This window comes from Vidua macroura, chromosome 3, assembly GCF_024509145.1.
Source record: "Vidua macroura isolate BioBank_ID:100142 chromosome 3, ASM2450914v1, whole genome shotgun sequence".
Lineage (NCBI taxonomy): Eukaryota > Metazoa > Chordata > Aves > Passeriformes > Viduidae > Vidua > Vidua macroura.
Genome location: NC_071573.1, coordinates 30,892,206 through 30,907,425, shown reverse-complemented (window position 1 = coordinate 30,907,425; position 15,220 = coordinate 30,892,206). Strand labels below are relative to the sequence as shown.

At 36.7% G+C, this 15,220-nt stretch overlaps 1 protein-coding gene across 1 annotated transcript in view; it reads right to left on the bottom strand.

Moving 5' to 3' along the window:
- Window positions 1-15,220, bottom strand: part of PRKCE (protein kinase C epsilon) — a 287,426-nt gene that overhangs the window by 23,358 nt on the left and 248,848 nt on the right. The window contains exons 12-13 of the mRNA XM_053973801.1: window positions 4,836-4,974; window positions 2,354-2,542 (exon numbers count right to left, since the gene is read on the bottom strand). Of these exons, the coding sequence (XP_053829776.1) occupies window positions 2,354-2,542; window positions 4,836-4,974 (328 nt within the window). The remainder of the gene's footprint in view (window positions 1-2,353; window positions 2,543-4,835; window positions 4,975-15,220) is intronic.

Sequence of the window (15,220 nt, the reverse complement as noted above, 5' to 3'; positions counted from 1 at the left end):
CCTACTGACTTAAGTGATAACAGGACAAAATGCTGCTTAGAGCCTGAATCATTAGGCCCCCACCAAGGGATCATTAGCCTCCCCAAATTTTGCTTCTTGAAATAAATCACACAGATTAAAAACACAGTTCTGCTTCTGTAGCCAGAGACTGTAGAGTCTGTACACAGGGAACACACACTGTAGAGACAATATCTCTCCATTGCTTGGGAAGAAACAGAGAGCCAATTTCAATGGAGAATTGTTTTCCTTACTACACAGGAAACAATTTAAATAGTAATTCCTGTCAATTCATAGAAACAGGACTAATAAGATGCGTGGATTTTCAAGAGATACACAACATGCTGCCTTGTAATACTGAGCTTTAATATAATCCTCAGTATTTTGATGGAAATAACAGGAAAACTTTCTTCAGAAAATAGGACAACATTGCCACTTAATACAAAAGAATGTCTTCTTATTAAACTTTCCTTACATGGTGTTTGAAGGACTGTAAAAATACACAGTTTCAAAAGAATAAAACTCATGTCTTGAAGCACAATGTGAGGAAATGAAGTGTTCCAAAGTTAATCCCTTGCTACCATTCAGCAGTAAAATACATAGACGCCTCTTTCTTTCCTCTGTTTTTCCTGTTCTTCATATGGACAAGTATCAGATGAAGAACACAAGTTTCAAGCAGGTTTCACACCACACATTCGTAGGCAGCAGGTTGCTAATCCTAAGAAAATGTGTTTTATTTATGGTGTAAATGCCACAGTTCCATGAAATTGTATCAATTTATGCCTAAAAGGCTATGACTACAGCATGATACAAATCACCATTCCTACTATCAAAATGTATATTCAGGAAAACAGTCTCAGAAAATTCTGTAAAAAAGTCAGCTATAATAGAAAATCCCCTGGACTCCAATGAAAATCAGATGTAGGTATGAAAACTGACAACAACCCTTCCTTTACAATGTGCCAAAATAACCCCTGAGCCCTGGATATAAGCCCGAACTCTGCAGCTCAAGTCCATATATTTTAATTGCTGAAGTAAAATAATCAAAGGATCTGGAAACAGAAATGGATGCATGAAAGTATCATGTGAGATAACAAAAAGTAGTCAGAAAGCTATTTGGGGGAGAAGTGAGAATAGGTATTAATAAGTTACTACCAGCAGTAAAAAATCGTTTATCTTCTCACTACAGTGAATGTAGCAAAAGAGATATTTCAGCAAACACTTCTGAGAGGTTAACTTTGACTTCTGCTTTGAATCATTGCTAGACCATCTCTCTTGCTCATAGATATTTTCATCAAAAGGTCAAGATGAGAATTTCTGCAGAATGTGCTGTCCACTGGTGTTAAAATCACAATTTGTTTATGTTTTACATATAATTTCAAAACAACTCCATATAAAGATCTCTGCAGGATTTTACACTATCAGCTGCCTTCATAATTGAAAGTCTCCCTTACTCCAGATGCTGAAAGAAAATATATAGAAAGGCAGAAATTTTCCAGTTTCAAAGACGGTGGTAAAATGGAATAAATAAAAAACAAGTTATTTTTTAAGCCAAAAATCCTTCTTGGTTTTTTGCCAACTATGGGGATTGGCATACTACTTCTGTATTGTTTTGCTTTTCATTTTAGGATGATACTAGCACAGAAGAAAGAATTTATGTCAGTGTCATTCATACTAATGAATGACTGTATAAACCTGACTTTATAAAGACAGTCTAAAAACTGAATTTGAAAACTGAATTTGCCCAGTAGTACATATTGGCTGATTTAAAAAATTGTTACATTTGGTGACGCAAGTTGCTGTCAAGTCACCACTCATACTGAAATATCCCAATGAGAACAGAAACAATCACACTAAAGTAAGGCTGCTTATCATGTGAACTATAAAATAGAACATGCAACTGTAAATAAAGGGCTTTCAACCCATCTTGATGACAGGGGAAAAACAGCAAAGGGACAGGAAATTTTGTAAGCAGGTTAAATAAAAACATTGTTTCTTTAATTATGTAGTGCTTCTCCCACTCTAGTGATGGGAGTATATGGCATATAAAGTGTCAAAGTGATAGCACATTTCTAGCTGGTTGGGTTTTCCCTGAAACAAGAATCTGCAGTACACAGATTTATACAGTGTACAACTGCGTGGAATACAAACATTCTGTTCCTTTCCCACAAGTGGTGTAATTTATCCAAGGCCCCATTATCCTAACAGTGGCACTCTGAACTGTGCTTGAACTCCCAGTGGTGACTGCTCTCAACAGCTTTCAGCAAATTCAATTTTAATCAAGAAAAAAACCCAACAAACCAACCCGCCAAAAACCCATGAGGAGGAGGAAGAAGGCAAGTAATGGAAGACTCACTGCTTTTAAAATGCTGACAGCCTCTTTACTGAGCCAAACTGGATACAATACATCATCATGAAGGATGGATTCAAAGAGATCATCTTCATTGTCAGCTTCAAAGGGGGGTTGTCCAGCCATCATTTCGTACATGAGAACACCCAGAGCCCACCAGTCCACGGATGGACCGTATTCTAGCTCCTGGAGGATCTAGCATAGAAAAAGAGATTGGATTGAAGAGACAAGTGAGACAACTGTCTCAGCTGCACTTTTGCTGTTTTAACATGATATAGCTCTTCTATGCCCCAGTGCCTAAGCAGGACTGAATCACACACTGATTTCAGTAACAGCAGGCAGGGTTTCTTACCCATGCAATTTGCACTAACACAGCTCAGTGTCAACGAGATGTTGTTCTCAGAAGTACTGAGAGTTTATCAGTCCCTTGAGTAAACGACTATGCTTGTGAGCAAAAGGGCTGCATATCCTTCCAAGCTGTTTAAAGCAGGTCACACTATAGGGGAAAAAAGATCACATATACAAAACAGACTGGTGGAAAATGTGAAACATTTCCTTGTCTCTATCTTGAACAAAACAAACTGAACCAGCTTCTAATGCTGCAGAAGATATCATCTGAGAGATTTATTCTTGTCCTTTTAGGTAGGGTTGAAGGAGGCCAAAAGCATTTTTGTTCAAGTTCCTTTTACTGCATTAAACTGCTGTACAATACATGGCTGTAGAATTCACTTTAATTGCACTTGCTTTCAGGAAAAACTGGGTACAACTTCTCATGTGGCACAAGTTCAACCTTGTAGAAAATACCTTTAGCAGTGAGTAAGAGTTTTAGCTTGATGAAGTTTTATAGTAGCACTTGGTGTTACTGAACTACTGTTGTAGCAGGAACAAGTTTAATTCTTGTCTCCTTTTCACTGAAGAAGCTTGCAGTTTGGCTGCATTGGTTCAGCATGACAGGGAACCAGGGAAAGGAGAGTGGGTGCCTGCTTAAAGTGAAGCTGGCTGCCTTAAAATGACTTGGAATGGCAACAAAGCCACCAGCTCCTTACACAACACTGCACAGTGCAGTGAGAAATCCTGTGGTGAACTGCTTGGGCTTAGAGCTGTAGTTGGGAATCAAGACGAATATAAAACCAAATTCAGCCTTAGCATAAAAACAGAAATGAGTTTAACATTTGGAAACACGTGTCTGGATACCATCCACATTCTTCATTGAAAGAAAATTATGTTTTATAGGCACCAAATACAGAAAATTAGATGTATACTTTTCAAGTGTTCTGGAAACTCTTTGGAAATTGGATACTACTGAAGAAAAGGAAATTAAAACATATCACCACGATGCAAGAGAAATAGAAGCAGGAGCTAAACTTCTACAATTAAGACGACAAATTGGAAGCCTCAGTAAAAGTTCCTGGGTTCTTATTATTGCTTTATTTTCAGTAATAATTTTCAAAGAATTTGTCAAAGGACTCATTTAGTATACTGAATCAGAAAAAAATTCATACATAGCCAAAACTACCACACTGGTATTTATTTTCTTTTAATGCTGGAATACTTTTCAAACTCTGTAAGACACACATTTATATAATGATAGTTTCAAGATGATTCACACCTTATCAGTTGTGCTACCGAAGTTGGACAGCCATGAACAACTCCATACTAACAGTATGGATTTATGATTTATTGACTCTAAGGAATAATAAATAACATTTTTCCTCACTGCAAATTTATGTTTGATGAAAGACAAACCAACAACACTTTTCCATTAAACCCGCACACTGAATCTTCAAGTGGAAAGATGCACAGCTTACTAACTCAACTGAGCAGACAAAGTCTGCCTAGCAGAATAACTGTTCAATACTGGTTCATTTTAGGCACTTTGAAATGCACCTCATAATATTAAAATCTAGAATATGTAAAAGCCACTCTACTCTCAGCTATTTATTTCATCCAATTAACATCTTGAAATGTTGCCAACTAATATGCAGCATCTACATCTAGTTTCCATCTTTCTGTGCAAATCTATGCACAGGCATAGTATCTTTCACTCACACAGAAAGAAAAAAATATGATATTCCCACAAAGGCTGTAGACAAAATGACACCAAACAAATGGCTTCTACTGTATGAATATGTTCTTTTAAACCTCACTAAAAAATAAAAACATTTTTATAACTACCTAAGGTTACTAAGATTGCAATACTCAGTTGCATCTAGCACCTTAAAGGCTTCTAAAATTCATCATAATGATGCTGATTCACAAATGAGCAAATTGAGAAGAATAACTTTAATTTCAGAAAACAAATACTAGAAAAACCACTCCTATCATCAAGAAATAGTGCTTTTCTGCAAGATTACCTAAGCACAACTGCAGCAGAGTCTAGTCTGCATCTTAAATGTTTTAATCTATGTGTAAAGACTGTCTAAAATTACACAGGTAACAGTCTGATGAATAAGAATATCTGTACTCTTAGTGCACTGCAAAAAAATACCTCTGGAGCAATATAGTCTGGTGTGCCACAAAACGTCGTGGTGGTCACTCCATTCAGAATCCCTTCTTTGCACATCCCAAAGTCAGCCAGTTTACAGTGGCCTTCTGCATCCAGAAGAATATTGTCCAGTTTCAGGTCCCTGAAATACAAAGGCCTCAAATTAAATCAACTCTCAAATTTTGTTCACGTGCTCTTGAATTTCATAATAAACTATAGAATTTGACAAATAAATGGTTTCCCAAACCCCACTGAGAAACTGTCCTTCACTGCACGTGCATGAAAAGTTGGCAGCTGTCACTAAACAGACCTAATTAAAAGCAATAAAATAAAGAAACAGGCAATTACAAGCATTTTGTAAGACTAAGCTTTTACTCTCTTTAGCTGCATGAAAGCACAGCTTTTATGTATTCGAGGCAGCATCAGAAAAGTTTGGGAAAGATCTGAGTTTCTTGTTTCCTACTGATCTATCATATTCTGTCAGTGTGAAATAGGTCAATGAAGCTATTCTCTATTTTTTCCATTAGCACTAAGCAAGGAGTACCAATTTATCCATAATCTAGCATATGGGTTCAGTGAGTAGGTATTTTCAAACGTGGATTACTCTGAATTTGATTCTTAATGTATAGTAGCAATTCAAAGTTCAGAGTGCAATGAGAAGGAAGAAAAACAACATTCCCATCCTTGGGAGCACTGTTTTCTGTAGCTTAAGCCTGCTCAAAAATAATTTCACAGAAATATTTTGCATTCATTGTTAAACAACATATCTTAGCAGCTGTTTCTGATCATACAAATGTCTTTGTGTCAAAACCACACAATTGTCTGCTTAGAAAATTGGGTTAGGTCAAAAAAAGGTTGAGAAAAGGATATCCACCTTTCCTGTCTTGCCCTCTGCATTATTTTCTAAATATTTTATTGATGGTTAATACATGTTCCAACACAATAGGTGCTAGGTACCATTTAACTTACCTGCCACTTGCCTTAGACTTAATAACAAAAGGATCTGGGAAGTCAGTGCATGAAAGAACTCTCACTTGCATGAGTGCCCCCCATCTCACTGCCCCCTCCCCACAAGTAAAACCTCTTCATCACGTAGTTATAACAACATAAACATAAAACAAAGGCAAAAAAAAATCCCACTTACATTGCATGTATATCAAAACAACATTTGCTTTTTATATTTCTGTATAGACTTTTAGGTGTCTCTGATATAGATTAAAGATACATAGTATATTTAGACATAAAATAGGTGAGAATCAAAAGGAGAACATGTCTTTAGGTGACTGTCAGCACTTTCTGATCAGAATTCTTTTTCCTGGAATTACACAAATTTCCTTAGGTTTAATTGATGAAAAAAAAAAAAAAAGGAACTTGCGTGTGTGTAGGCAAGTTCTAAATCAGAGAAGAAGAATAAAGTCCCATGCCAGCCTCTGTTAATGAACTTCACCCTAAAGGCCTATGAAAAGATGAGGAGTTTTTTTGCAAAAATCCTTTATGCCATCAAATTTGACCTAAGTGAGGGATGAGAAGTCTTCACCCTACTCAGAGAATTTCTTCCAGAGAAATGCCTCCTTGTCAGATTCCAGCCTTCAGAACCACAGGCACCCAACATGGTGGAAGCATTTATGCACATTAATTGATTAAACAGCCCTTCCAAGGCTGCAGTATGCTGGGATTTCCCCAGAAATTTTCTGCCTCTCACACCAATTTCAGTAGGTGGATTTTAGTTTTTTGTTTTTGCTTTTTTTTTTGTTTCCTTTTGACACTTGTTAAACATTTTTTAACATGTTGGTCCATATATTCCTCAAGCAGGCACACATGCCAACACAAAAATCAGCTATTTCTGGGACACAGTGGACTTGCTACTCAAGGTCTGCATAATCATTGCACATCTGCAATGATACATCTACCAAGCAGATACTGGGAAGCACTGGAGAACTTACTGTGCATGCAGAGATAGGTTGTGTTATGTACACGTTACAAAGTGGTTTATGCGTGTAAAACAAATCTTATGTGGCACAACAAAGTCATATTTACCTCAGTAACAGTAAAACCACTGTCTCCTACATAGACTAGCTTTGTCAGATATGGGTTGTGTGGCTGAAGTATACTCTGGCTGTAGAAATGTTTATAGCAAGCAATATCCCCTACATCACACTTCGCTATCTCTGGATCAGCTACACTGCTCTTGCAGGACCTCAGTGGTCACCCATGTATGGCCCCTTGGAGCAGACTGCATATTTTATCGTTCCTTAAGGTCATTCATTTCAACAGCTCCTAAACAATCCAAGATCCAGCTGGCTGCAACATAACCCCCTACATATAACCATTTAAACCTTCAAGTAACCACCTCTTCCTGCCTCTGGAAAGTGATTTGCAAGAATTGTCCAACATAATGCCAGGGCAAACAGGTATCAACAGCTCTGTGTCCCCCCCACAAGAAGTCCAAGAAACAAAATTAAGCTTCCTGTTTCAAAAATCATGTGCCTTCCCAAAACTGCTGCTTTAGTGACTTAAAAGTGCTACAATAAAAAAGATCTTCATTCAAACAGGACTATAGCAACACCTATAGAATGTGATCATCAGAGTAAGGCTCTTGCAGATTGAAGAAGGAAACAAGATTGTAGCTGTAGCTTATAACCTTCCAAGTGCAGTGTTATCTTGGATGTTCCTTAACTAAGGAAGAATACAAACTATATTTCAAGAAGTCAAGATGTTCAGATAAAGAAATCAAACTATAATTACTGTTTGATGTAATCTTGGAACCACTTACAGCCACCATCACAACAGACTGTTAGAAAGAAGGTCATAATACATATAATTATGATAGGAACTGAAGAAATTTGAGAGGCTGCTTAGAAAAAATGGATCCACTTTATTAAGTGTTTAAAATATTAAGTGTTTATGAGAAGACTCTAAAATGATGTCTTAACTCTGATCACAGGACTTCCCCATGTAGGAAGGTGACACACTGGAATTGTTAGGACCTAAAATCATTTAACTTTAATTCAATGCCATCCATATAGTAGCCATGAACTTGAATGGAGATATAGTCAATAATCCAGGAAACTCCTAAGCTAAGAGAAACCTCAAGAGCAATAAAACACTAAGGCACCACATACTGGATAAAAACAAGATACTCACCATTCTTTTTATTTGTTTAAGGATTTGTACAAGACACAGAAATTAGCAATAAAAATTTAGCTTGACAGTAGAAAAACAGAAGAAACAAACTGAGCCAAGAGAAAACTAGGAGGAGTCTAATTATTAAATTCTGACTACCTGTAAAGAATGACAATGAAATTTTAAGCCTAACTATAAAAGCACAGGTCAATTTAACTTTTTTACCATTTACCAAACTATAATCTTACTTGTCAGAATAAAAACAACTGGGACCCCTTTATCAAGCCAAAACAGTGCAGTGAAGCCTATAAGCCTCTTCAAAACTCTATTGAAGGCACTGAGGACATCAGCTTAATTACTCACGCAATAATGAAATGTAATACCAGTAGATTTGTGTTATCACAAAGTGCACCAGAGTTTCAAAAGAAATTTGGAAGAGGCTAAAACAACAGCAGTATGACTCCCATCAAAGTACATATGGGAGGTTAAAAGGTAAGCTGGGAGTCTGCCAAAGTGCCAAATTCATGGCTAGCCCACAAGATCATCATAGTCCATAAAAGCACTTGCACTGAAAATCCTTCTGTCAATTTACAGTTGCCAGATTAAAAACAGTTTGCCAGAAAAAACCTCCCCAAACCAAGAAACCTCACCAAATCCCTCTAATTCTGCAACTTTGGAAAAAGAAATCTTAGTTAACTAAATTAATATGAGAGTAGGAATAGATAATGTGCTATTTAACACTTCACAGGAAAAAAAAAAACCCAACAACCAAAACATACAGAGTAAAGGAAACAAAAGGAAAAGTAAGAGAATACTAGTTGTCAGGGAAGCTTGTGTTTCCAGAGCAGCATCATCACTGAAAAACATTAAAACTTTAACTTTTATGACCCGTATTTCCCCAGAACTGTTCCAAGAAACAGCCAGCTCTCCTACTCCTCCAAAAGTAAAGTACACAGCCATATCTGGAATGTAAAATAATCTTCTGTACAGATTGTTTCATTCTGATCCATTCTGTCTTTTATTTCTTTCCTGGATTTAGTGCCAGTTGTCTACCTCTGAATCAGAACATACCAAATAATACAGTGTCAAATAGCTCAATGACAAAGGTCTATTAAATTCTTCTTTTTCTCATTTTGCATTCTCTTTGTAGCAAGTAAGAAAGTCATCTGTGTCTGACAAAATGAGTTCCTACAACCTGAGTAATTAATTACATGCAACTGCAAACAACCTAACCAGTTAAGGCAGGAGAATGCTCAGATTTCTTGAATGCAGCAATGCTACATTAAGCTATTTCTCGCCTTTGTTTTTTTGCCAAGATACTTTGTAGAGCCACTTCAGTTGACTTGAGCAGTCATTGCATGAAATGTTGTGGGTTGTTTTTTTTTCCTTTTTTTTTGGAGGGGGGCCAGGTTTTGTTCTGAGAAAGCTTTAAACAGAAATTTAAGCCTTGGTCTCTACTTCTGCATACCTGCCAGCATCACAGTTACCTCAGAAGTTGGAATGACTGGTGGTATCTCAAGAAAGAATCAGGATTATGAGTTATGTTTGTGCAAGTTGGAACAGAAGAGCAGGCTGTACAGGTAACCTGTGCAAAAACTTCTGTAACCCTCACTTCTTCCTCCACACGTGAGTTCCATGAGACACTGAGTGCCTTGGCTTCTTCCAAAGGCTCAGTGGATGAGTATTTCATAGGACTGGGTACTTAAAGTCCAAATCCCACCAGTAGCCAGAGATATAAGCATCTTGTGTAAGTGGCACTGTGTGTCACAAGTGCCATTTAGATAACACACAATTTTCTTGTTGAAAGTAAGACAGTTAAACAATCAAGATGGGTTTGGACCAGTAAAGTCAGAAAGTCTGCCAAACATTACTAACAGTAGTCTTTCAACACAGTAAACAGCAGTGACTAAATAAATACATATTTGAAGAACAAGATCAAGCAGCTGAGAAATATGATCACAAGCTGGCAAGCAACCACTTTAGAGTGGCTACTTTACCACTTCTGCTCTGACTGTTGATTGAGCAACACTTCACAGAACGAAGCATAATAATTATTATGTACAAAAAACAACATTGGAAGTAGGAATATTTATTTATAAGTTAAAAGTTAAATGAAGGATTGTACCTTACTAAACATCTATAAAACATCAGCATTCAGAAAGATTTGAAAGCAACAAAAGCCTAAAGTATAGAACTACAGAACAACCACTTTTTTTGGTGACTTTCAACTGCAAGAAACCCTTTCAATAGTGTATTTGAAATCACTGCCATTGTTCCCCTGCATGGGAAAATTTCGTCCTCTCTGCAGGCTTTAAATAGACAAACTGTTCACACAAGAAACCACAGAAAGTAAAAAGGAAACTTCCTACAACAACATGGAAAAACCATCAGAATCATTCTCTAGTTACTAATGTTACTGAAATTCATAACTGAAGACAATACGGTCATCATAGCAAGTAGAAATTTCAACAAGATGATTTTTTTTATCTGTTTAATTAAGGTAAGACTTCTACATTCCTATAATTACTTTCTTAGTTACTCAGTGATATCCAAGTTGCTTTTGAGACAAAGATGCTCACCTACATCATGTACCCAGCACAAATTTCCTCTTTGATGCCCACAAAATACAATTCTAAAATACAAAATACACATACAAAATACACAATACAAAATACAATTCTAAGCAAGATGAAATTGTATATGGAACAAGTCAGAAAATATAAAGGAAAGTCAACAATTTAAAAGTTCTGATGTTAGCTTCTTTAGTGATTAGATCTCACCAACTTAATCTCAGTTTCCATACATAAACAGCACAGGACAGATATATTAGGGGATTGTACTTGCAGAGTGGATTCTTTTGTTGCTCTAAGTATTTTAGACACAACCCATCAGCAAGACTGTTTTTCCCCTCTGCAACAGATCAGAGATAAATGGGAAAATTCAAATCATACCTACTAAGAAAACACAAAGTAATAATAATTTTTTTCCCATTTGAAAACCTCTAGGGGAAAGAAGGAGCCTGTACTTTCTGAGGTTACTGAGCACAAACAGGCAATAATTGCAGTGCTGTTGGGTATTAGGTTTTACCAGTGACCTCCCTTTTCTATGGAATAAAAAATAGGAGACACACTGGATTGTTCATGCTTGTGAGTGAATTCATGACAGTAGAACAGTTTGTGTTAGCAGAGAGGAAGTAGGGGGATACCTGAGTGAGACTAACAGTGAGAAAAAGATGGTTCTACTGCTTTTGTTGTTGTAGGATATCTCAGTTTGGCCTGTGATTAAGTAATTACTGAATTTACGATACACAGTTTTTGACATTGTTACATTACTTGATATCATCAAAGAATAAAGATAATATATAACAAACACTGTAGTAGAGTCTTACTCAGTAATAGACAGAAAAATCTGCTGTGCAGACTTGAAAACTGCTATTTTCCAGTGTCAAGTTTGGAATAAAGTGAACCCACCTTATTCTGATGTGTATCAGTGTGTATAATTGCTAATGGTAGATGAATTACTATGACAGACTTGGTTTCCAATAAAGCCAGATATACTATAATTCATTTTCATCAAAGAAAACAGTGATAGTTTAGACAGGAGGCTAGACATAAATGTGAAATTTTAACTTTTAATGTGACCATAGTGACATTCTCTTGTCAGGCATGTTTACTTTAAAAAACACACACATTTATTTCCTTATATAACACAAGATCCACCACCCTGCCATTTGCACAAATGAGTTGTGGACTAAGGGGTGGCAGAGATGGGAGGAGGGATGTAGCAAAAGCCAGTTTGCTATCTACCCACCAAAAACATCAGAGGGAGATAAACACATGATCACTGTCTATGGCTCTGTAAGCCCTCATAACTGCAAGGCAAAAGCGAGGCTTGCAGATGCATAACATCACCTCTCCAGCAGTGCCCACCATTGAGAAACCTTTCAGGTCAGCAAGGTCCCAAAATAGAAAAGAAGGCTGTATGTTTTTACATGGTCCTAACAGCTTACTGACGTCTTAATGACATATTGAACAAAGGTTTAATATTCATTTCCAGCAGCTTAAGGAAACCAATGACTTTTACAATAGCAGAAAAATTTTTCTTTAAAATAATTTCTTTATATGGCTTTTTTACTGGCTTTGACCATAACTTTATTACAATTGTCGGTAGCAGCTTAGGACATTACTGTGCCTGATCTGCTTATCTTATTATGCTGGGTTTCCTTTAAATAATATGCAGGCAAATAAATATATTGTACTTAACAGCTTTCCTTTGTATGACTTTTCCTTTCTTATTATTTTCACATTTTTATTTGTGAACCTAAGTGGAATATGCAGAAGTTCAAATATGCATTATGTAAAACATTCTCTAAAATTGGCTAAGCACAGAAGGGAGCGGTCTCTATTTCTCTTTCAAGAGAAGGTTGCCTTAGCATTCACATCATGTTACTTTATAAACTTCATCTTTCATGACTCCCACACCTGGGAATGCAACAATTTTTCCATGGGTCTGAGATAGGAATGTGATATAGCACTACAATGCTGCCTCTTGATTTAGCTTACTGACAAAGACTTGATTTAGACAAGCTTTTTGTAGGATCCCAGTGGCAATTCTCTCCTCCCATGGCCCATAGGCCTGGAATTTTTGTACCAAATAAGAACTGCCATGAATGGACCTGGCTTCATTTTAAGCCTATTGCATAGGACAAACAACCTGCCTCAGAAACTTGCAGTTAAAATAGATACAAATTTATACAATTTTGTAAGCTTTCTTGAGATTTTACAAACCTTTTGTGCTTTTTGTGAAAGCAAGGTAAACAGCACCCAGCCTGGTGCTCCAGCCAGGGACTGACTCTGCATGGGGGCTGAGCTGCCTGCATGTCCTGGTCCTCCCCCACCCTGCTGAGTGTTCCAATATTAAGGCTACCACTAGTTTCCTCTGGGATTTTCTTCTTTCATTCTCACTTTCTCTACTTCAGTTTAAACCACCATTTTCTTACATTTTCCTTGAAAATTTCAGCTGAAAAATTCTTAACTGGCTCTGCATATTCAGAGTGGGAACAATGGGGTGAAATCTGTCCTACTGCTAATGATATTTACTGTTTCAGCCTCCACTACAAAGCCCATGTGTTAAGTCATTGCTAAATATGTAATGTGATAAAACTTGTCCTCACTGACACCTTGGTGACCTCACTGAAGACAAGAGAGGTCCCCAGGCTTAGCCAAGGATTGACTCAAACTGTGGTATGCTATTCAGCGAGGTTCAGTGCTCTTATTTTTGTATCTCAAGTAACATCAAAACAAGATTGTGTATTATAACAATAAGTTAGGTGGAGCGCAAACTAAAAGTGCCTACTATGTATATCCATAATCCTTTTAAAGAAAACAATACTTAGTCATTATTTGATAAAACCACTTGATGAAAGACAGTGAAAGGACAGTGTGAAGCTAGAAAAGCTTGTTAGATCAAGTTTTGAAAACTCAGTTCCGAAAAAATGTTACCAGAACCTTAGAAAGCAAATTTATCAGTGGACACCCCAATGAAGTTTTGATCTGCTCAGAAGTTTTTCTTTGGAAACCAAAAGCAATGTTGTTTTTTTTTTTTTTTCCTCTATGACCTTAGTAGGTAGGATGACAAAATCATTACCATTTGAACAACAATGGAATACAAATCATGCAAGTAGAAAGAAAAGAACACTTGCATTTCAGGTATACAGTGTCTGTGTCTAACCAAAAATACTGAAATTCTTTCTTCTCCTTCCAACTTTTGACTGAAGTTTTCTTACATAGAGTAGGAAAATATGTACCAAACAAATGCATGCATATCTAGGTAGCACTTTGCATTTCTGGAAGCAGTTCTCATTGAGCTATCTCAGCAATTAATCCTCATAACTTAATAATCAACAACAAGGATCTTTCATCTGTATCTTTTGTGATACAGGTATCACAAAAAACACAATTAAAATATATATTGTAATCAATTTCAATTCCATCAAGTTTCAAAATTTACCTTAAACATGAATGTAAGTAGAGCTCTGAAACATTTTGCTCTGGTTTTAATTTTCTATCTTGTATTTTGCAGGATTCTGACTAGATTTGTGCCACCAGTCACAGGAGGTTAATTGAGGTACCATGGATTGCCCCAGGCTCCCTCCATGGCCATCTCCACAGATATCTTCAAGCAGATGACACACAGAACATGTGGGCTGCACAGCTCCCTAAAGCAGTCTGTCCTACTGCACTGACTGTAAATGTACTCCAGGAGAAGCAGGATCCTGACTTGGAAGCTTCAGTTGTGTTCCTACAGTTAGGTGAGATAAATCTGAGCCTTTGTGTACATTCAGTATAACTTGCTTCCTGGCTTCCTTTATTCCAGATTGATATTTCATTCAAATTAATTGTAAAACTTCCATTTTTGTAGTTGAAAGTTAAAGGCAGGTTTATTAAAAAGACCTGCATTTATTTGTCTTAGTCATGGTGGAATTGCCACACACACAGTTTTCTAGGCTTTTAAGTTATGCCCTCTAATAATTCTTATTTTTTCTTTCTTTTTTTGTGACTTAGGTCACATGGAGCATTCCTGTTCAAAAACTCCCTACATGCATATCCATCAAAAAGCCAGACATCTAATTGCTCTGCTTTGACACACCAAGTAAAGGGCTCCAAAGCATTATTATTCTACATTGTTTCAGGCACACAGAGAGAGTATTTTGAAAAAAAAACCAACCAAAAAACTCCAACAAACCAGAAGAAAAGCTGCTACTGTAATCAGGCATGATTGCAGGCATTTCCTGTATTTTGCTATCAAACCCGTTGTTTTTTCCATTACATACTAAGTGAACTTTAGTAAGGTCAAGACACCAGAGAAAAACAGGATCAGAATATCTTTAATCAACTAAAGTTGAGTATTTTAGTCTCTCTCTTTCAGTTTTTTAGCCCTGGATCTAATCTGACATCTCCAAATCTCTTCTTAAATCACAGATACATAAACCAGGTCTATTTGAATTTATGATTTAGCCAGTTGTTTTCAATGGCATTTAACTTGTAAGACTTACACTTCCCCTAGCCTAAAGGTCAATCAAACTCATGCTGTGTAACAAGAGCAATATTATTTTAATATGATATAAGTCCAACAGGGGAGATGGGTTTTCATTCCCAATCACAATACTGAGCAAACAAACTTCCCTTGCTGGAAGCCTATCATTTCCACCACAGTGACTATTAAGATCAAGTGTAAGTTCTGAAATTACTATTAAATGATAATCA